The sequence below is a fragment of the Manacus vitellinus genome, unplaced genomic scaffold, assembly GCF_001715985.3.
Source record: "Manacus vitellinus isolate BGI_N305 unplaced genomic scaffold, ASM171598v3 scaffold_13_pilon, whole genome shotgun sequence".
In the NCBI taxonomy this organism is placed as follows: domain Eukaryota; kingdom Metazoa; phylum Chordata; class Aves; order Passeriformes; family Pipridae; genus Manacus; species Manacus vitellinus.
Window position 1 is genome coordinate 2,618,153 of NW_021938999.1, and position 24,902 is coordinate 2,643,054.

Consider the following 24,902-nt stretch of genomic DNA (forward strand, 5'->3'; position numbering starts at 1 on the left):
GACTTTTACATTCTTTTAGAAATATCCAGGCACAATACATTAATAATTGCTAAGTAACACAGGATTTTAAAAGCTAGAAGCAAAGATAGAGGCTATGTCCAACCACCTTTAGAGTTTAATTCTCTTTTAGTTATTCTTATCCTGGGCTAAAAATGCCATTCAAAGAATAATATGGGATCTGTAAAACTGTCTGTAAGATGCTACTTTTCCATGGCACTGCACCTTACAGCTCTGCCACTGACACAGCTTTCCATCCAATGACTTCAGGGCTCCTCAACACACTGCTGTTCAGTAGTGTTTTCAGTGTTTGTCCCTGAAGAATCCTAGAGGAAGGTAGTTACATAACTCTGCTTTGTGATCTAATATAATATGATTAAGAACACCATCTGTGTTTAAGAATTTATTCACGACCTCCTATGAAAGTATCTTTCCGTGTAATATGAAAGGCTGGGAGACAGAAAGATAGGGTAATGAAAATTTCCAGTCTAATAATCCAAAATAATTCTCTAAGGCTTTGCATGTGAAATTAACATTACATACTTAGAGAAGCAGTAACTGTGACCTTTTCTTGACCATATATATCTGTTAGAAGAAAGACCAATTGCTCTTACCCGTAAAATCGCTATAAGTGTCATCTAATTCCACTGAAGACATGCTTTCCATATTCTGACTGTCTGCCAGATCCACAGATTCTAAGAATCTAAAAATAAATGATTAAATATTTTATAATCTAGAGAAATCTTTCATATATCTACATACACAACACATACACACACATATATATAATGGGATTACACAGACAGTTATATGATACCTATTTATTATCAATACACAGGTATAGTGTTCACTCATAAGGGTTCCAGCAGAGATATAAAACTCAGTTGAGCCAGAATTTGCAGGGAATTATATTAATGATGCAGATAAGATACTCCTTTCCAAATCACTTCTGGAACATTAAGCACAATAGAGTGCCAAAAAGAAACATGTACTACTGGAAACAGAATTTCTGATAAAGGAATATGGACTTTGGTGACTTAGCCTTTCCTAAGGAAAAAAAGAGTTTATAACCTTTGGAAGAAGGGGCAGACCACTCAGGAGTACTAAAGGATGTTATGCAGGCAGAAAATTAGAAGGGTCAAAGCCCAACTAGAACTTAATCTGGCTACTGCCATGAAAGACAACAAAATCAGTTTCTACAAATACATCATCAACAAAAGGAAGGCTACGGAAAATCTCCATCCTTTGTTGGATGTGGGGGGAAACATAGCAACCAAGAATGAGGAAAAGGTTGAGGTACCTCACGCCTTCTTTGCCACAGTCTTTAATAGTAAGACCAGTTTTTCTCTGAGTACTCAGTCCCCTGAGCTGGAAGATACAGATGGGGAGCAGAATGAAGCACTCATAATCAAAGAGGAAATGATCAGTGATCTGCTACACCAGTTAGGCATACACAAGTCTATGGGACTGGATGGGATCCACCCATGGGTACTGAGGAAGTTGGTGTAAGTGCTCACCAAGCCACTTTCCCTCATTTATCAGCAGTCCTGCTAAGCAAGGAGATCCCTGTTGACTGGAAGTTAGCAAATGTGATGTTCATCTACAAGAAGGGTCAGACGGGTGATCCAGGGAACTACCGGCCTGTCAGTTTAACCTTGGTACCAGGGAAGGTCATGGAGCAGGTCATACTGAGTGCCATCATGTGGCATGAGCAGGGCATCAGGCATAACCAGGGCTTCAGGCCCAGCCAGCATGGGTTTATCAAAGGCAGGTCCTGCTTGACCAATTTGATCTCTTTTCATGGCAAAGTAACCCAGTCAGTGGATGAGTGAAGGGCTGTGGATGTAGATTACCTGGACCTTAGTAAAGCCTTTGACACTCACTTCCACAGCATTCTCCCAGGGAAACTGGCTATTCATGGCTTGGACAGGTGCTTATTCACTGGGTAAAAAACTGGCTGGATGGTTGGGTACAGAGAGGGGTGGTGAATGCAGTTAAATCCAGCTGGTGGCTGGTGACTCATGGTGTTCCTCAGGGCTTAGCATTGGGGCTAGTTGTTTAATGTCTTTATCAATGTTCTGGACGAGGGGATTGAGGGTTCAGCCAGTTTGCAGATGACACCAAGTTGGGCCAGAGTGTTAATCTGCAGGAGGGCAGGAAGGCTCTGCAGAGGGATCTGGAGAAGCTGGATTGATGGGCTAAGGCAAATTGTATTAGGTTCAAGAAGGTGAAGTGCTGAGTCCTTCACTTGGGTCACAACAACCTCATGCAGAGCTACAGGCTTGGGGCAGAGTGGTTGGAAAGTGGCCCACCAGAAAAGGACCTGGGGGTGCTGGTCGACAGTGGGCTGAACATGAGCCAGCAGTGTGCCCAGGTAGCCAAGGTGGCCAACGGCATCCTGGCTTGCATCAGAAATAGTGTGGCCAGCAGGACCAGGGCAGTGACTGTCCCATGTACTTGGCACTGGTGAGGCCACACCTCAAATGCTGAGTTTGTTTCTGGGCTCCTCACTTCAAGAAAGACATTGAGGTGCTGGAGTGAGTCCAGAGAAGGGCAACGAAGCTTGTGAAGGGTCTAGAGAGTAAGTCATATAAGGAACAGTTGAGGCAGCTGGGGTTGTTCAGCCTGGAGAAAAGAAGGCTGAAGGGAAACCTTATTGCTCTCTACAACTACACGAAAGGAGGTTATGACAAGGTGAGGGTCAGCCTCTTCTCTCAGGAAACTAGTGATAGGACGAGAGGAAATGGTTTCAAGCTGTGCCAGGGGAGGTTTCGGTATTTAGAAAAATTTCTTCGTGGAAAGGGTTGTCAAGCACTGGAACAGGCTGCCCATGAAGTGGAGGAGTCATCATCTCTGGAGGTGTTTAAAAGATGTGTAGATGTGGCATTTAGAGACATGGTTTAGTGACGGACTTGGACAAGGTTTACATTTGGACTCAATGATCTTAAAGGTCCTTTCTAATCTAAATGATTCTTTGATTCCTTATGAATATATCACAGTTCAGTAAGGCATGTAAATTATCTGCTTCATTTTGAACATCTTTAAATCTCACCACTTTCAATTAACACATATGTACATGCTTAAAATGTGCTTAATTTATTTGCTGAAACAAGGCTTTTGTCTTCAGAAGATTATATGCCACCATAATACAGAGTAAGTATGCTAATATGGCCAGAATTTATTATTACAGTACTATAAAATAGAAATCTTGATACCTACTATATTCAAAATTTGAAAAAATAGCCTTTATTTACCTATCCCTCCAAATACTCTTCATCTTAGTGGTGCTAAAGACATATTCTGCTCCAGAGTTTCTGGTTCTTAGATACGTTTGTAACTAAACTATACAGTTGTTACATTAGCCTAGAGTTTTCAAGAATGACCTAGGAAAAAAAAACCCAAAGCACCTACACATAAAACTTACGTTTTTAGTTCTTTAACATCGGGGTTATTTTCTGGTAAGACTCCTATTCCTCGACCGTAACAGGTGCCACCATGAAGATGAAATTCTATATGCGAGACATCTTCATTATCAGCACTTGCTTGTTTTGCATGAATGCTGTAAATTCTCAGAAAACTTCCAATCTGAAAAAAAACAAAACAGCACAAAGCTAGCTGTTTACGCGGAAAATTCTAGGCTTCTAGGCCTCATAAAGCTTCTTCCCTGTTTGAACTGAATCACATAACAGCTAAAGATTGTTAAACAATCTCCTGACCTGAAGAGATTGCCTCATTCAACCCCTGCACCCAGAGCAGAGTCAACTAGAGCAGGCTTCTTAGGGTTGTCTCCAGTTGGGTTTTGAATATTTTTAAATGTGGAGACTGCAAAACCTCTCTGGGTGACCTGTTTATTTTGCTTTATCAGACAACATTACTGACAGCAAAGGGTGATTCAGAACCAGCATAAGCCTTCTTAATAAATCTAATTCTCAAACACAGTTCAGAAGACAGATCAAACATTTCTTCAAATGTATAGACAGTCTATACATTTCTTTCCTGAGGGCTTAATTTCCCTTCTATTTTCAGAACACAGTCCTCTGGGGACCGAAGTCCTGTGATTTGTTCATGTATGGCCACATTCAGCAATTGACCTCATGTCCATCATCATGCACAGCTTTTTATCTCTTCAGGTGTACATACAAACACATCTGTTTACTCAGATTTCTTTATCCGATCTTACACTTACATTACAGATAACATTTTTTTAGCACCAGAAGAAAAGGCAATACATATTAGAAACTGAAACATTTTGGCACTCTTCCTAACTTCGTTAGATCTTCTCCTCAGGTACACGGAGAATATGCTTCGTCTTTTGCTTAAAATTATTTTGTGTTTTCTGAAACAGTTTTGTTAAGTTACAGAAAGGGACTTAAGCTAACTTAAAACAAATACCTATTAAAAAATAAAATCATGGAGATCTGAACATTGAACAGACCTTTATAACTCTGTTTTTATTTCAAAATATCATACCCATTATCCCCCCCGCAAAACCCCCACACATCTAACCAAACAAATAAAATCAAATCCAAGGTTCTAAAGGCAGATAATCTGGAGACTTAACTATACAGTTACTAAAATATTTTTTTTAAAATATGTAACCTAAGATCCACTTGGATAGCTGGCAAGCTACACACATTCAACAACCTGGATTTGTATTCATTCTAAGTATTTTTTAAATAATCCTATATAAATGATAAATTATTTTAAATTTACTTCAATTAAAATTAATATTACAGCAGTCAAGTCTGTTAAGTCTTATTTCAGCTTTAACTTTAACCAATGGAAACCTAGACTGGATCGGCCAGGTCTTAGTACAACACTTACAAATTTATGTATACATGCATAAAAGTAGATGGAGCAGCAACCTGTGTCTAGATTCCTCCTCTGTATCAAGGAACAAACTGTGACTACATAATGTTGGTATCAAACTACTTTTAAACAATAATCACACATGAAAAAGGTAGCATATTTTCCAATTTGGGCAGCAGGGACATAAAAACTGCACTTCAGCCTGCACCTATTTTGCTTCCGGCATGGAGCTCTTACCAGAGTTTTAATTGATCTGCACTGTTAGAGGGCTGCTCATTTTGTTCATTCAAAGCATTACCAGGACAGTTTGTGCATTTAGATGGCAGTTAAGAGGCTTATCCAGAAGTCTGGGTTTTTTTCCTTTCCAGATACTGATTTCACTTAATTATGTTGAATATCCAAAAATACAAGGGGCACTCATATTATAAAAGTAATCGAATGACTGTGACAAATGCCTTGGGAGAAAGTGTTTTTTTTTTTTAAAGTTCTTAGCTAAGTTCTGCTTATGAAACAACTTTAAGTTAATAAAACAGTGTCAAACTACTTCCTACCCCTAAAGTAATCTGCATATAAACAGGAAGAAGTTCATTATAATTGACAGATTTTTTCTTTTAAAAAGAATGTATGAAAAAAGTATTTTCTCTATGTACAAATATAAAAAACTAAACATGGGAGACGAGAGCTCAGAAGTGAAAAATACGAAGTGCTGAGTCTGCCTTCTAAACTTGTGTGCTGAAATTCATGCAAAAGTCAACTGAACTACACATTTTAGTGCAGCATTCACTTTGCAAGATTTGTCATCACTATAAAATAATCTTTCTATATATGCATTTATTAGATTATTTTCTGAAAATGTTATTTTATTTATTTTAATATTACTTAGAATCATAATAAAGAGAAGCATTACAATTAGCATTGCCAAATACTGAAAAAGTCCATAGGGTTCTGAATGTCAAGCCAGAGCTGCCTGTGCAAAAAGGGTGCCATTTCCATGGATTCCTTCGGGTGGCAGCCTTGCTTACAGTTAAGAGCAGGGAGCAGGTTGTTATGGATAAAAATGTTACTGTGTTTCTGTTGTTTACAGAATGCCTGCAGACTGAGTACTTTATATACTTGACTGAGAAGAAATTATAATCTACATTAAACAACACGATTTACAGAGCCATCACTAAAATATAGTACAAAACCAGCTCCTTACTTGACTTTACAGCAGTTCTGTTTATGAACTACCTATTTCATTTAGAGCAAGTTCATTTAAAATGAATTAAAGCAGAATAAAAACATTTTTTGCAGTAGTATAAAATATACTAATACCCTATTTGCAGTCTAATTCATATATGACTATTTAAAAAATATGTATTAAGGCTAGAGAGAATTAAAATGTAGAAGTCACATATGCAGTTCCCTATAACCAGCCAACTAATAAAACTCGAGCATAGGAAATTCTCATGATTATTTCAAAATTTATAGGGTTGTGTTGACATTCACACTGATGAATTCAGAATAGCCATTTATCATGGCAGGTAAACGTTCATGTTGGACCAGAAAGGCACTCATGACAAGAAGGTGTCTTTATCTACAGGAATCACGTAACAAATTCATCTGTAGTCATTTTTATATCTATTTTTATGGCTGATTATATTCAATGGGATTTCTTTGTCATCATTTTTATCATATCAACAGTCTAATTTTACTGAGTAAATGGTGCAAAACTTCTTGAAAATTAGAGGAAGTGTATACACAGCATTTGGGCACAGTCCTTTGCAGTTAGAAATACCAACCTAAATCCTTTTAAGAGTTTGAAAGACTCAGGGGTGGGATTAGAGGGTGTCATCTTTTGTTTTTTCCCCTTTTAATAAGTAAAAAGACATAGAGGTGTGGAGAATACCACTGACAGATCAAAGGAATGCTACCTATGTCTGAAAAATATGAAGCCAGGTATTACAGCCATGTAGTAACTCACTGAAGTTTCAAGTTGAAAATGTGACTCTGGCACTAGAAAAGTGAGACTTCTTGGTCCATACTACTATCAAAAAAGAGATGACATTTTATATGGTGGGAGAAACAGCTGAAAATATACAAATTCTACATCTGAAGATATGTAACACAAAGCAAATGCTGTGAAACTACAGACTAGGACTTATATACATGCTCAAGGTTAATTGTTTTAATTGTACTATCCAGAAAATGCATGGTAACACAAACTTGATGGTTATCAAGCCATTAGAGGAAGGCACAGTACCACATATTCAATGAATGACAGAACATAAGGAAATCTCTAACCAGCTGAGGACAGCTGTACCCCTACTATGCATCGACTGACCACTGATGCTCACTCACCTCGATGCTAATGATCTAAGCAAAATGCTTAAGATGGAGAAACCCACATCATAGACCTATTCCCAAATCCTATGGCAGTGTCAGTGAATCCTGAGAACTTCTGGAAAAACTGGCATAAGAAAGGCTGAAGAATAACAAACTGCAACCTATGTGGAGCAACCGTATTCCAGACAGTCAGTTGTAGGCTGGGGTTCCTAGAGTAATGAGAAAGCCTCATGCACCCCAGGTAGCCAGAGGAAGAGCCAATTTCAAGCAAAAGCAGTGAACACCATTTTCTTTGCTTAGTTGTAGTTCTTGCTTGTGTCTTTATGCCCCAGGAAATAATCTACTTCAGAGATGAGATTTCTGAAAATTCTTTTTGTGTTCTGTCAAAGCACCAAATGCTGAAAAGCCACAATCTTACCCAGTAGGAAAGGGAGGCCAGTTAATACAGGGAACAAAAAGTCTACATACGGTATCAGCAGCAACATATCTTCAATGTTACTAAAGTTCTCTCCATTGAAAATTGTAAGTATTATTTGACTGCCTTGGAAAATGGCATAAAATGCTCAAATCTTCAGTGTTCTCTGGACAGATGACCTAAACAAGGAGTTTTTAACAAACTTGCAGCAATATTCCTTACTCTGTGCTCCAGCATTTGCCAAAAATTCACTGTAGTACATTACCCACTTTCTCTAGTGTGTAGTGCTTACTCAGAGCTTCCTTGTCTGAACATGTGCCTACAGATACAATTTTAAAATATTTCAGGTTTTTTTTCAACCTGCCCTTCATGTTAACAAGGCTGTGTAAAAGGGATTGCACCTACATAAAATGTCATTTCTGAGCTGCAACTGTCACTGCAAACAGTACACAACAACCTAACAATTCCATAACAATTTACATAAAAAACGGCAATTCTAAGCTACTGTCAAATGCAGAAGACATGGTTGAAAACTAGCATACTTTTACTGTTTCTGCAACCATAAACTGGCAAAACATCTAATCACACTTGGGAAGGTGTACATGGATATACTAAACACTCTCCAGTTCCATATTTCTACATAGATGAATTTTTAAAAAAATCTTTGCATAACAAGACCCTGAACTAAATAAAATATACAGATTTCACTTTACTTTCTTATGATATGACATGATTTCCACTAGTATTTAAAACCCCTCCATTTTAGGGACAGTTCCCCCAAAATTTTATTATATTTATTTTATTCTGTGAAATAAAATTAATTCTACATGCTGCAACCTGAAATGAATAAATACCTCTGAAGTTAATTGTTAGCATATCAGCCCCTTTTCTTCGATAACTTCACTAAGACAATCCACTAAAAAGTGGTGTTCGAAAATGATCTAACTTTAAACTTCTACAGCTTTCATGACTGAAACTACTGCAACTTTGGACATAGCCAGGAGAAAAACAGCCTGCATTGCTCAGAAGGACAAAGGAGGTTTTTTAGCAATTTCCTATGAAATTAGAGCTTCTACTACACAGTGCAGTATCCAGCAAAGGTACAAATGCTTTAGAAATAAGAAAGGGCAAACTTATAGGAAGTAAAAATATGAGAGAGCTGATGAAAACATCCCATTTATCACATATTCAACAGGAATTCCTGAACATAAAAGGGTGAGAGTAATAAAAGAAGTATTATCAACTACTCCAGAAATTATGTTCTATTAATATTAAAATATTTTCCCCTTAATTTTCAAAACATAATGCTTTACTGGAACATCAATTATTTATCAACAGATTACACCAGTTAGTAAGAGAAAAATTCTGGAAGAGAACTTGTAAGTAATGAAATATTTCTGTCAGTTTTGTTATGAATTCTTACACAAATCCTTACACTTATATTGCTATCTGTCATTTACTTATGAATGGATGTTAATTTATCAAATTGATTTCATGTCTGCCAATAGCCCCAGACTAACAAATGTTTATCACTTATCTTTATTTTCTAGTTAATGTTTTCTTAAAAACGATCTTGGGTATAGAGGGCAAGGCATAAAATGAAAGATGTATTCTTTGCTAATTTCTTGTATTCAGAAGCAAGATGGCAGTATTGCTGAAGATCAAATGTTTAATTATGTTGTTTTCTCTATCTAAGCATAATCAACATCACTGATCCACTAAATGAAGATTGCACTGCAAACTGCAGAAGTTTATAGAACAGAAAATCTTCTATTGACATTAGAATTAAGAGTTTTAAATAGGACTATGAGTTTAACCCCACTTTGTATCATTTAAAAATAATTCTAAAGCATAAAATACATTTTCTGAGTTCATTATTTTCACAGGATTATATATTATATTACAGTGTCTGAAAAGAACGGTTTAATTGGAAGAATTTTTTTCATGGTAATTTTCAAGTAATGAGGCTGTTTAACATATGTTGAAGGAGTTTTGCATTCAAATAAAAGGTACAGGAAATACGGTGAAAGATAAAGAGGAACACGAAACTAATTACAGCAGAATTGAATTAATACATTCTCTGAAGTGACTTCCAAGCAGAAAATAGGCCACAAAAAGAGAGACAGAAATACCAAACTGTGCATTACCTTAAGTGATTTTGCCAGTTGTACATGGTTATCATAGACTAGAATGTCCACCATTAGATTTCTCAGCTGATGAAGAAGAACCCTTTCTCCTTCCAGGTCCTTTGCTTCCACAGGTACTCTCCACGTTGGATAGGGACATTTTGTGCCATCCCATACCTGTAATGCAAATCAACTACTTCAATGTACTCAGAATACTTTAGATTCAGATTTTAAATAACTCTTTTAAAATTTTTTGTTTGATTAAAATCAGTAACAATAAGAAATCCCAATTGTAGTCTTAGTCTAAAAGTCCTTAAAATACTTAAATTAGACCTTATGGAGTTTTTTAATTATTATTCCTTACAGAGCATAAAATAACCTCTATCGAGAATATGATCAAGTGCTAAGACCTAGAATTGTTAATATTTAAAAAAAAATCAGCTCTAGCAAAACCTCAACTTTTATCCAGAAGTCACAACCCTTAGAATTCATCATATGCAGCACTGTCTGTACTTAATATTTTGATCGTAGTATAGGGGCTTTTTAACCACTTCAGCTACTGTATGTGAAGACTGAGTACACAGTATATATTGACTTAAGTACTGATGTTTTTCTAATATGTTTTAGATAACTGGTAGTGTATCCTGATATAGGAGATCATCAGTAATTAACATACACTTATTAACAAATGTTCTAAAAATCGTGTGCCTAAAGCTAAACCTTTAATACACTCCTAGGACTGAAATATAAATAGAATTATTTCTGAGCTATCAAAGTTATTGTGAAAAAGTAAGTTTACCAACAGGCTTAGCACTTTGGTACCAAAATCTTACTACTTAAATCAAATATCATTCTGTTAACTATGCTTTCCTGAGTTTCTGAAGATATACTCTTCTCAAAGACAACAAGAATAATGGTCTGAAATACTGGTACAGTAAATGGAAAATCTAGAAGCATTTGGATCATTATTCTGAAATGCTGTATTTCATAGGATTTCATGCACTTTGTCCCATAAGTTATGTACTGCAGAGGGTAAAAAAAAAAAGACACCAAAGCTCAATTTTTAAAGGGTTTCTACCCCTTATGCTTAACTGCTTTGGATCAACAGACCCACAGGAAAAGATCTAAGAATCAGCAAAGCTATGTATAAATACACTGAGAGTAATTCATGGCTGGAATACCCATCCAAAATCAAGAGAAAAAAGGGAATTTCACTGCTGACAGTGAAAATGACCCATAACATCAAATTAATATTGCCAAGTGTATCAGGGTTCAATTACGCTGATACTTTTGGTCTGTGTTTGGCCCAGCCACCTGTAAAAGTTTTGTTCTTTCCCTGACAAGTAATGAGAAACAAACACTGATAAATGGGAATTTAGTCCTTGAAAGGGAGAATCTTGTATAAATATATTTAATTGGTGTTCTATGATTGGCTAATCGCCTTTCAAGGTTGCTTGAAGGTGAGATTGAGGAGGAAGAGGATGAATTAAACCCACCAACTCAATTAAGAAAGACGCCCCAGGTGCAATACGCAGGCGTAGGGAAAGCCACGTGTGAGCGAAGAGATATTACCTGTATAACGGGGGGTGGGACTGAGGGCCTCTGGCTGGGCAGTGCTGACCACACCTGCCTAGGTTGAGGTCACTCAGTTAATTGTATAAAGGCAGATAGCTCTTTTTTGGAGGGAAGCAAGCTTCACCTCAAGGACATCGCTGCCTTTTGGCGGGGACGCCAGCCAATTTGTGAACTTACTGACTCTCCAAGGATGCAGCTTCTGCTATGGGGTAATTATAGGCATTCTAGGTTGGTAAGATAATTTTATAAGCAACATGACTGGGGAAGTCATACTGATGGGCTTATTTTTCTCCTCCTTCCTCTCTTTTGGATTTGTTCGTTTTGTTGGCCACCTTTTGGTAATAAATATCAGTTTTGTTGAGCTTTCAATGGTGTTATGGTTTTCAGCTTCAGTATGCTATGAACTCTCCCTAATACAACAAGTAAGAGTGTATTCTGAAGGACCAGATAATGAAATGGTATATGCTGCCACAGATTAAAAAAAGCCTATAATCTTCTGATCGTGCACCATGAAATACTTGAAACCACCTTTGAAAGAGAGGTTACCTATTGCTTATCAAATCTTTTCCAGAACGGAGCTTGAGAAACAGATTTGGTGCATATCTATTACGAATTTAGTCACTTTGACAAAATAAAGAACCTTAAATCTGTTGAGTTTTTCATTATTATTTCAGCTGGCTTTACTTGGGACACTTTGGTAGTTTAATTCTACACTGGAGAGATGGATCTGACAAATGGATTGAAATAACCTGTATGCTCCCTTTTCAGATAAAAGGATGGTGACTTAGTTTTGAAATGTCCTTCACCAGAGGAACTAATGGGGCCAGTACCAGCACCTTTTGGAGGAATTTTAAATAATGTAAGCTTTCTCTACAAGAAAAAAAAAAATCTTTGCGGAAGTAGTTGGTTTCTCGTTTTTTCTTGCACAAATATGAAACCAGATCAAGCTCCCTACCTCAGGAGCTTGGCAGCTTTGCTTTACTCAAATTATGGAAACATGAAAACACCCTGGTTTCAAACTGACCTGGTTTCAAAAACAAACACTGGATGAAAACCCAACACTGGTTAAATTAATTCTGGATGAGAAACAACAAATTTTTCTTTTACTAGTCATGAACAACCTGGAGCTAAGTTAATGATAACCTTTGATCACCATGGTTGGCAAAACACTGAAATGAAAGAGACACAATGATACCTATTTTTCTCTTCAGCAGAGTATGCTCATTGTATGACTTAATGTACATAATTTAACTGACAGGCAGAAGGGAAGAAAAGAATAACAGTAAAACTCTTGTGAAAGCCATAAATGACAGAATAATTTCTATTGTGAATTCTTTAGTCTCCATCAATTTGAATTAGAAAATTCTCAGAAAATGATAAGAAATAATCAAGTCAGCAATACCATCTTTATGCCATATCCACCTCAGCTGCTGTGCATGTAGCAATTAATTTATGAAGTGTATTTGAAATGTTATGCTATAGATGATGCACAAAATTGCTGAAATTCATTTTAGTTGTCTTTGAAGCCATCCCCACTCATATACCTTGGCTTAATGCTTAAAATAATCATGATATTTCATACTATAAACAGCCACTACTATAACTGATGTACTTGGAATAACATGATAAATGTAAATCATTATTAAAAAATGCATAACCAAAAGAATACAATAAAATAGTATTTAATGATCACTCCATGAGATGGCATTGACTTGGTTGTTTTGTTTGATTTTTTTTGTTTAACAAATCAACAAAATAATCAGAGATCTGTCTAAAAGTTTTTAGAAAGGTTTCTCTTCTATCATGGCCAATATTTGATGTAAGATATGGATTTTGCCATTGTTGAAAAATGGAGGGAATTACCAACAGCATATCAATGTTAATGTAGCATTTTTAAGCTTGTCTGCTGCATTTTAATATGGATTTAAGTATTTAATATTTTATAACGCTAAAAATATATATGTCAGAGGAATTATGTATCAGAAAAATACATCTATCATTATTTGACTTCAAACTTTTACTTTCCTAAGTCTACCCTAAGATTTCCCAAAGTCATTACCTTTACTACACAAAAATGACAAAATCGACTTCAAATCTTACAACACAGAAAAGTGTGTAGAGAAATATTAATAATTTAAGAAAGCACTTGTCTCTGTCATTGCAAAGGGTCCTTCAATGCTGAAGATATACTTATCAATTAACAACTTAATTACAGATCACAAAGTTCTGAAATTTTACTGGGTCTCATTTGATATGTCTTTCACAAGGGATAATTAAATGGAAATGTCTGTATCAGTTGCAGAGCATGTTATAGCACACACTTAAGGTTTGTTTCTGTGTAGTGTATGCATCGTTCTGTATTAGAAAAATCTTTGCTGCTTTAATGAAGGAATAATGCCACGTGCTATTTCTAAAAACATTGTAACAATACAGTTTAACACAGTAGAACCAATAAGTAATTTTATGAAGTCATAAAGTGGAAAGTAACAGCTTGTTCATCACTCACATTTTAACAATCAACTTAAAAAATAAAGAAAAATAAAGGCAGAGGAGTTTCAGAATAACTTCAGACTGATACATCTGGAGTTGAACCCAGGAATATTATGGAGACTTCCCTTTTATTTAGTTAATGTTAAGGATCACCCTTGGATATTACTATCCTGTTGTGTGGCACTTGGCATTTTGTATTTTCAGTGAGCACCGATGCCCAAAGTGCTTATGTATAACTAAGAGAAACTACCTAGAATCCATCATGACAGATAACCTAATACATTAATTCTTTTTTAGATAGTGCTACTTACTGCACTAATCATACCCAGCAGATCTAGAAAAACAAGCAGTAAATGCTAACTAAAAAACAAGAATGAAGTTTAAAACAAATATTTTTCAAGGTTAAGAAATCTTGCAATATTTATCTACAAATGTGAAATGATGACCCATACAATGCCATCTTACTAAACCTCTCTTAAAAAACAAATCAGGCGAACAACTTCAAAAAGTACTGTGATTTCTGTTTTGTTTTCATAGAAATAAAATGGCCCAGGATCACAAATTTGCTTACAGTCAAAACATTTATCGACATAACATTATTTCACAGAATTTCACAGAACATTTTGAGTTGGAAGGGATCTACAAGGATCATCTTGAATGAATGGCCTGTACAGGGATCGAACCCACAACCTTCATGTTATTAGCACTGTGCTCTAAGTGAGCTAATCTCAGGCTATAAATTAATATGTCTACCTTATCAAAAAATGTATCACAACATCTGAATACATAAATCTAACAAATTATTAAAAAAAAAATAAGTCTACCTTTAGAAGAAAAGAAGATCCATCCACTTTTGCTTTTCCTACCAGATGGCAAGTGAGATCAAAGAACAGCATTGGCTGAACACTGGACAATTTTGCTGCTGGTCCAGAGATGGAAATATTACTGGCTGCCCAAACACGTAATTCTTCTATTGTTTTATGTTCTTCATCCATGAAAGTGTACACTTTGCTAGAAGTTCGAGGAACTACTGGCGCTCCTACAGTTCCATCAAATGTCAAGGATGCAAATCCTCCACTGGTAATTCCCTGCATTTGTCCATTGTATTCCCTGATCTGTTACAAAATGTGAATGAAAAAAAAAAGTTTGCCCTGCATGAAAATAAAAATACATTTCTGCTTTATCATATGCATAAAGAAGGGACCATCATTTTTGTTTCTGGTGCTATGGGGAGAACAGAGTCAAACAAAAAAAAACCGAAAACAAAAAAAATAAAATTAACATTAACAGAAGAAAACAAATAAGAAGGTAGAAAATATAACCTTACACCAAAAATTTTTGAAGAGGTAGATTAATGCCTGTAAATGCACAGCATCATTACAGAGTATTTTATTCACACACATCAAAATATCTGTGTGGGGAACACATCAGGATTGCTTTTACAAATGAGGAAACTGAGGCAAAAGAGAAATTAATTTTTACACAGCAGAGCAATGGCAGAGCAAAGTTATGGATTCCTGTTTTCTGCCTCTCACAACAGCCCTGTTCCCCAGTATTACAGAACTGAAACAGAAAATGTCAGTTCTAGGAGGTATTTTTTTTCCATAAAGCAAACAGTGACCAGCTTTCACTCTTTGAATTATGAATACAGCTTTCACAATTACTCAGTGTCTACTGCCCCGAACATGGCAGGTCCCCTGAATCTTGCTGATTTAGCTGTGTATCTGCTACCAAGTAAAACACATTGTGTAAAGTCTGAAGCATTCCTTCAAGGATCTAAACTAGTCTGACTGCTCCCTGCACTTTTTATATATATACTATTATAATATTACTATATATATATATATAAAAAAATATGTTTGCATAACTTCCCTGACAGTGGTCTTGTTTGTTTTTTTAATGTGTACTTCCCATACCTCAAAAAAATCCAATATTAACCTACCATACCCATGTAACTTTTCAATTCTTTTATTTTGACCAGATTCCCTTCTACTTTCTCCTTTTTCACTTAAGTATTATAAAATATGTATTTTGTTTTCAGAAGCAATAAACAAGTTTTTATCTCCACTGAATTTCAGAAATGAGTGTATATGTGTAACTCTCACCGTGACAGATTCAGAGAAAATATTAAAATTTAGCATAAGACTTTCCCATCTGAAGTTAAATTAATGAACTTCCAAGATTAACAACACATCTCAAGTAGTGATTAACAACAAAGGCTTCAAAATCTAAATACAGTCTCATTCCGCTCTAATTATACATACAGATGACCTTAAGGAAGCTTTATACTAACCCAGAATAGGCTAGCCAACTTATCTCTCAATTGTAAATATTTATGATATACATGAATAACAGAAGACTGTTTCTGAATCTTAACAAGTTCTTTCTTAATAATCTCAGTGGTACAAAACTCAAACACTGGATAAATCTTTCCACTTTTTACATTTATTGGCATGGGGTTTTCTTCTTTGTTCTTCTGCTACAGCATATCAAAATGTACATGCTTAGTACTACGGATCTTTATCCCTTTTATCATCCTTTTGTAAAATAAAATCTTAAACTTCCTGGATATCTCAAGAGTGTTCAAATATGCAAACTATTTTTTTCCACTGGCCTCTTTCATGACATTTATTCATTTCTGCTACAATTATTTTACATAAAAAGAAAGTATATAGTTATGTATGGTTATGTTGCAAATTAACATGCAACATGGTAAAATCATGGTTTTGGTCCTGTTCTGCACCTCTTTAAGTACGGTCCAGCATTACAAGACTTCTATTCAGTCCCTGTAGTGTGGTTCCTCTTCCTTATACAATTGCAGTAGACATAAGAAAAACATCCAGCAGAAGCAGTATCAAAGCTAATAAACACTGTTTCCTGCATGACCTTTGATACAGATGAATAGGGTGTAAGTCAGGAAAACAGAGAAGGAGCAGCTCGAGCATTCTGCACATTAACAATGCCAGACAGATTCCTTTTACCAGAGTAACTCTCCAGCTGACCTAAACTGCTCCACAACGGAAGCCCTAAATAAACTCCTTAATCCTATTAGTTTGAAGAATAAATTGTGCACATTTATGTCAGTTAAACTCTGTTCATCTAGAAGTATCATCACATGACTTCTGTCAAGTAGTTTAATAAATGTTGTTGAAAAAAAAATAATAGTTTACTTTCAATTTTGGTCCATACCATAACCACAGCTGTTTTATCAATCAACTGCTTTATCCAATATCTCCAAGTGTTAATTTCAGTACACGTAGAATTAAATTATTCCTATGGTCCTGTCATTGCAGAAAAACAAATACATAAACCCTCAACATTCTAGTACATACCTTTATTCTATGAAATCGAACAATATCTCCAACTTTGTAAATTTTTGGTAGGGAATCTGGATTTCCATTAAAAAGAGTGCATGTTAACTTCACATTTGATGGGTCCACAAGTGTTACAACTGAGCAATAATCTGTAAAATGAAAAAATGTCTGAGTCAGTAACAGGCATTATGAAATTATTAACACACTGATATTAAATTTGGGATGAGCACCCTTATGGCCAATTTTTTTCCTGCTATGATCTGTGTAACTCTTCCAAAGTTAATTTTTTTACAGTATCGTAACAACTGAAGTGTGGCCCATCTTGCCGAGAATTAGCCCAAAAAACTGAAAATGAAATTTGTGATTAAGCACAGGTCTGTGAGCCAGGAATACACAAAACTTTTTCTTCTGTCTACAACAGGCATGCTATTCTTTCAAGTTTCAATTACTTTCTCCATAAAATGAGGAGCATACTACAATCTTAGGAAATTCTTTTCTAAGATTTATTTTTGCACTGCCTTCTGAAGAGGTAATGAGTTCTACAAGTTCTAAAAGTAAATTAAAACATAAATTACATATCTTTCACTTCAACAAAATATGCAGGAGATATATATATATATACTGCAAGAATACAGTCACACAGCAGTAGTTAGAAAATAGAGCAAAAATCTGAAATACGCCCTTTTGAAGTTAAACTTCATAGAACTGCACTTCTGTTAATGACTTTAAAAGTAAAATCAAAAAAAGATACAAATATGACAATGCAAACCAGCCCAGAATACAGCAGTATTTGCAGATGACATAAATGAAACCTGTATTTTCCATTTCAGCTTATAAAAGCAGAGTCAAAGCACACTTGCTCTTTCACAGCGTAGTAGCTGGTTCACCTGCCTGAAGAATGCTACCTACTGACCCCAATCTCCTGCATCACCCATTGTCCCTCCAAGAGACACAGTAACCTGCGACCACAGCAAGTGGAGTAGAGACTAGGAAAGGGGAGGAGGAGTGTCTGGAGTGAAGCTGAGCCTGGGAGAGGTGGAGGAAAGGTGTTTTCCCTAAGTTTTCAAATGTTTCTCTTTGTTTCTCAATTTCTGAATAAGTTATTAAATGTTTATGTTAACTGGCAATGAAGTAAATTCCTCAGCTGAAATCTGTTTTGCCCTGACAGACACCTTTTCATCTCTCAAAAATAAAAACCCAAAGAGAAAAGCAAAAAAATCCAAATGATCAAAATCCCCACCTTCCTTTAGTTATAATTCTATGAGGCCGTTAGTGATAATGACATTAAACCAGAGTTTACACATCTGGGAACTGAACAAAGGTGTCACAGTTCTAAAACAAAGTCAATAAAAGCTCCATCATGCATTTTAAAGAGATGTAAGTTGTTGCTAGACTGCTTTGAAAGAGAATGCTATCAGTCCACTAAAACTGACAGATTTGCCTTATGTATAAAAGGTACAGGAAGCAGTCAAAAGACAACAATCGTCATATGTAAACTCTGTGACCAGATTTCCCAAATATGAAGACAGATATGTTAGACTGGATTAAAATACCTGCTTGTATGTACGCTGTTCAGTCACAGACTGAAAAAACTGCAAGTATTTACTAATGTAATCCAAAGACGGATTGTTGTATTTCTTTGGGTATGAATTCTAGAGGTTAACTTAACAGGTCAGCTGCAAATACAAGCAAAATGAGCAATTAAAAAGAAAAATCTATGTTTCATAGAATTACAATCCTTTGAGGATACAGGGTAACATGCTACAGTGCATTGTTAGACTCCAATATTGGAATCAAGAGTGAAATAACAAAACTACTCCACATTAAAATGGTGGTTACTCTTTGATGCTGTGATTATAGAACCTAGTCAGCTTCACACATGTGCAACTGCCTATTTAATAGCAGAAGTTAACACACTGCCTCAATTTTCTGCACAATTAGCACACTTATATAAGACTGATAATCATCCTAGTCAAAGCAGTATAAAATATTACACATGCTTTATATATCTAGAAACATCATCTACATAACACAGATTCTCTGTCTGTGACTTTAGTCTTCCATTCCTAATCATCACCTCAAAACATCACTTCTACAGTAAACCTAATTACAGTAAAGGTATTTGAGAACAAAGCATAAAGACTGATTTTCTTTTAATGAAATCTTCATCCAGCAAGTCCTTTTTGAAGGTTAAAAATCAAAAGCCACCTGTCTTTTCTTCTCCAGCTAAAATGTGAAAATTATTTTGTTTTCCACAGCATCATTATAGTTCAGTGACTGAACTCACTTTTCTGAAAAAAATGATTCAAACTCTAAACAGAACTGTTGAATTTAAATAATGTCCTGGTGTTAAGCAAAGCAATACAGTAAATGTCATTGGTCCAACTTTTGATTTTTCTCAACACACTTTTCAACAAAGTAAAATCCCTTAGTTACCAAGCTAATAAATAAATAAGTAAATAATGGAACTTAAAATATTGGAGTCAATTTTCCTTTACTCTAGAAATTTACTCCACTGATTAACTTTTCTTTAAAAAGAAAATTTTACCACTGACACATTTTACTTGTAATTATCTGTCTTAAAAACATGACACAACAAATGCACAGTTCAGTAAATTTATATACTATAAAAGAAAGTTTTTTACTTTCATACTAGATTGACTCAGTAAAAGCATCAGATTTCAGCTGACTCTACAGAGAACTCCAAACTGAAACCCTATTTTTTTTAATATACTTAATTGTTATGAAGTGGTATTCTCACTCAGGCTTATCATCATGTGAGGAACCACCACCTATGGACACCTATCTGTAAGGATGCTTCTTGTAGCACCCCAGAGTTGGTTTTTATGAAAACAAGGAGAGATAAGCGATGTTTGGTTTGAATGAAAGTACAGTGATGCATCTGTTTTACATGCTTTTTATATCCTTTCAGACTAGTCCTTATTGTTCTTTAAGAAAACAATTGCTTTGTTAATTAGTTTTTTATTTAATCTCATAAAAACCCCACAACTATTTGCTGATCAGTAGAAGGTTACATTATCTGCATGAAGAATGCTGATTTGACAAGCCTTTAGGTTCTGACTTTAAATAGCTTGAAATGCAAATGTTTTGTTGCCCTGTAATAACCATTGAAAAGCTAAAGTTTCCTCCACTACCATGACAGTTTAGGGTCACTCTTCAGGTTATAGCTTTCCTTTCATAAATGCACTGAGTGTTACATCAGTCATCAGCATGCTTGGAAAGTCAGCATCTCTCCACAGTGTACAGATACATACAAACCAACAAACATATAAAAATCCCAAACCCCACGGCTTCACATAAAAATTCATTTTTTGGTCATCCTAAGAAAACCAGAATTGCTTTCCATATTAGTAGTTACTTATGTTGTAGGACTGACAAGTTGTTTAGTACTTACTGATTAAACATTTATTTTAGTTTTACTGAGGACTTCAGCAGTTCCTAACAAATATGCTTGTATTAGTTCTTAAGGGGGAAAGCACTGGTCACATTACAAAGCCCCTTCTGGGCAATCACATATGTAGTCTTGAATAATATTTAAGTGGAAAACCCACTGTCCTGAACTTGTTAACTTCCACTGCAGAGAGATAAAAAGGTTTTTGGCAATGTCATTGGCAATTAGGGACTCTAAAGATTGCCTTCTGTTTCTTATATTTCAATACAGACAAGAAAGACAGAAATTTCTGTAGCAAATTCTCTCTTCATAACTAAATGAAACATTATTAATGTTTTCAAGAATTACTGAGGCCATTCAATACACAAATATCTGTACTAACACCAAGCAGCTGAACCGGCTAATTTACCCTACACGTTCATCAAGACAAGAAGTAATATAAATATATGCACACTCCTATGTGTATGTATATTTATTTATATACAAATATATATTGCAGAAGCCCAAAACAAAACCGCTAAAGAATCAAACTGAAGATGTTTAACTAGAGCTTGTTACTTCTAACATGGTGATACCCCTTAGAAATACAAAAATTCAGTAACTACCAGAAACATCTGGCTTAACATCTGTTAAGCATCTGCTTTAATGTCATCATTTGTAAATTGTAGATCTAAGTAACTTGAGATTGTCTTGTGATTTCTATTAACTATTTATTCAACTGTTTAATTATTTTCTCATTTCCCCTAATTTTTTTTAATCTTTTATATTATATAATAAAAAACAGTGGTTATTTAAAAAAGAAATGCATACAAACCACTGTGAATAGAAGGGAACAGAACATTAACCCCCAGGGGTCGAGAAATGAAATCACTATCTTTACCTCTGCAACAGTTTTTATTCCATTCTGCAAAATTTAAATAAATGTTCAACATTTTGATTTGGAAAAAAACAAAATGAAATGTAATACTTTGAAGAAAAAACTACTGTAGATTTTGGTTTGCACTCTAAAGTTGGTTTGCTATTACTTACTAAAAACTACTTAAATTGAAGTGGACCAACTGGTATAGTTCAGTAAATTCTTTCAGTTACATAGTTTTAAACAAATTCTAGCCTAAAAATGTTGGTGAGTTTGGCACAAGATCAAATAAAAAACTGAAAATAAAAAAAGTAGGGCTTCAAAATACACTTAAGAATCTGATTTATGGTTCTTAAGCTGCATTTTGAGCATGTAGAATGCTGACCTGGAAGCATTCAAGCTTTTTAGAAGTGCGTTTTCCGAAAATGTTACCCTTTATTGATTTTGATTCTAAGAAATATTTCATAAAAATAAAATAGTTACAATCCAAATGCACATCTAGGTAGGATAAAATGTTTAATTCAACATGTGACATATGAATATACTGCACGTATCTAAGAGAATAAGCTATGTAGAGGTTTCCCCATGAAAATAGGACATTACTTCTATGACTTAGTGTTAACCAGCAGCAAAGATTAGTCTTGCTATACTTCTTCCTTGCATTATGGAAAACACGAACGAATATCTACATGAAACAAAGAGTTGGGGAAGCAGTAATGTCATATTGTAATGTCCTAAAACTTTCATGGTCAAGTACATAATCTTTGTAATTGGACACTACAAAGACAGAAACTCTTTTTCTCCTGTATGGACTGTTTTTACAGTAAATCTCAAGGTTAAATACTTGAGATGTCCTTGGGATTAAGGAAGAGGAGAGAGGAGAAAATCACCTTTGTTAAAAATTTAAAGTATCTTAAGACTCTTAAAGTGTTGGAGAAAAAAACTTAGAATATAGTTTTGAACACTCACAACAGATCTAACAGACAAAATCCCATCTGTCTGTTGTACCAAGCAGGACTGGAAGTACTTCCTTGGACAGTTTTCAGAACACAAAGTTCTCATGTATAGACATTTCAAACTACATGTCTTGAGCTGAAGCATGCTTAGTTAAAACAACTTTCTCTGGAATAAACGATTTATGCTCATACTGAAAATTCATTTCTTCATCAGTGTTTTAATATTAATCTAATGCAAAACTGGTAATAGAAATTATGAATATTTAATTATAGATTATATAAACTAACGAAGCTAAACTAGGTACCACTAGGTACCACTCCAGTGGTACCCTCTTTGTGGGAACACAGTGCAAAGCTTCAGTCTTAAGTTTTAATATATGTAAGAAGGAGTAGTTAAATAAATAATCATTTTCCCTATTAAGTTTCTACTACTTATGAAATGGAAGTGAGTAATTTTAACTCACTCGCAAAAATCTGTCCTAGCTGTTCCAGAGACATGCTGTCTGGAAAGTCAGTGCATTTAACTTAATTGTTTTTACATATCTGGAAAAAATGGCTGTCCTACTGACTTCCTTCAACCAGTGCCCATCTTCAGGATGTTCAAAGTCCTCAGTTCTCTCAAGTCTTGCTAAAGGAGGCAGACAAATGACAAATCTCAGCCATGTGATCCTTTAAGAACTGCCCTTCCATGATTTACTCAGAAAGCAGAAATAGTACTTTCTATATTTGATTAATTCCCTTACTCTTTTTGATGTCAGCAATGTGAAAAAAGGAAATAAAATCTTTAAAAGATTTTGTGGGGTTTGTTTTGCCTGTTTATTTGCTTTTAAGTCTGAGTCTTAAACCTACAATATTTTTCAAGGGGAATGAACCTCCATGCATCACTGCTAATATCCTTGATTATTACAGATAAAGCACTTATCAGACACCACCACAAAATTAAGATTTTGAGAAGCTTGCTACAGTGACAGACAGATGCTGTTTGGCAGTCTGTGCAAAACAGATCTATCAACCTTAAATACCAGATGACTGTTCTCTGCTCTGTACAGGTCAAGATTATACTTGCACCTTTACAATGAAGTATTTTACAGATTAATGGCACATCAAGCAGGAAGGAGTATCAGCGGTAAGATCTCACACACAAATAAAATGTTTTGTTAATTTTTAAATTTGGTCCTTCTGTTTGAAAAAGCATAAAGACTGTGTTATCATTGTATTTATATTAATATTTAAGTATTAACTGTAGTTAAAACATTTGCTATATTCACAGCCAACATGCACAGACTTAATTTAGTATCTTATGAATATTTGCATTTCTATTTAGATGTCAGAACAAATTTTGTGTTTTCTAAGTCTAAATGCTTTGAGTTCTTGAAGGTACTTTCACTTACCATTATTTCTCATTTACATCTAGGAATATCTGTTGTGTTGTAACTTTCTTAACGTAAAACAATTGGAATTTGTACTTCTCTGCTTTTACGGGGCTACAGTATTATCAAACACCAACTACTTTCTGAACTGTGACATCTATCTTTTCCATACCTTTCTCTAACAACTATCATTTGCTTTTTTTCTATATAAACCAATCAAAATAATATTTCATCTTAAAAATGCAATTTATAACTTTAATGTTATCAATGACTATGTAGAACATGATAATAGTATAAAAGTGTCACAAGGAAAAAAACCAAACACACACTATATTTGCTATAAAAACAGATGGACCATTACTGGCTCAGTTCCCAACTTAATGACTACATCTATTTTTAATGTTAACATTTAAATTTGATTATCCCATATTCCTCAGACTTGGGTTTTTTTATGTTTCAGAGTTATTTTGTGGAACATTGCTGCCTTCTCAGTGTTGTGTAAGAATGTGGAGCAGAAAGGTTTCCTAGGAGCAAGCCATGCCAACTGCTATAAGAAACAGTAATTGGAATACATTTCCACAACTAACTGTATGGGAAGCACAGCACTGCTGTCCTGCAGAGAGCAGGGCACTGGGCCCTAGTGCTGTCCATACATTGTTTCTTTTGTTGACACAGTCAACACTATGCAAAAATGCTGATGAGTTCCCCAAAGTTATTCAGTTAATCTAATATATTCTTGAAAAATCCTATGCTGCTCTGCATAAGTTAAATACAGCTGCTGGCTGCCTTCAGTGCAGCTGACACTTGCTGAACAATGGCCCAGGGACCAGCACATGCACATCCTGTCTTTTCTGTGAACAAGTGCTGGACCAAACTGCAGCTACAAGTACAGTAAAGCCACACTTCACCTACAAGTGGGAGCAAGTACTTCCTGTCAATAAGGTCTTTCATACCAGTATATCTGTTTAACTAGAAGAATACTATATGCCCCAAAAGGAAGTAATTAAGCATGCCCACAGCACAGAGTATACTAGTAGAGTTCAGCTGAGCATACTGAAGCTGGCAGACACAAATCTGCACAGACTCCCCAGATGTTCCTCCCACTCAAACACTAAGTTGATTCAAACTAAGGCTGAAGATTGCTTGGTCTTCAAAAAGTGAAGCTATTAGTTGAACCTTAGCTGGGACTGGAAATTTTTCAGCTGTGCCACCATGTTTGTGCAGCTTTTAGCTGTTTTAAGCTACCTAAACTGTAAG

The 24,902-nt window shown here is 35.2% G+C and overlaps 1 protein-coding gene across 10 annotated transcripts in view; it reads right to left on the reverse strand.

Annotated features, from left to right (window-relative positions):
* The window catches only part of POT1 (protection of telomeres 1), an 80,935-nt gene that overhangs the window by 37,117 nt on the left and 18,916 nt on the right, over nucleotides 1–24,902 (reverse strand). For all 10 annotated transcript variants that reach the window (XM_018067979.2, XM_018067980.2, XM_018067978.2 and 7 more), the window contains 5 exons: nucleotides 17,070–17,200; nucleotides 14,562–14,852; nucleotides 9,694–9,849; nucleotides 3,422–3,582; nucleotides 612–700 (listed from right to left, as the gene is read on the reverse strand). In XM_018067979.2, the coding sequence (XP_017923468.1) occupies nucleotides 612–700; nucleotides 3,422–3,582; nucleotides 9,694–9,849; nucleotides 14,562–14,852; nucleotides 17,070–17,200 (828 nt within the window). The remainder of the gene's footprint in view (nucleotides 1–611; nucleotides 701–3,421; nucleotides 3,583–9,693; nucleotides 9,850–14,561; nucleotides 14,853–17,069; nucleotides 17,201–24,902) is intronic.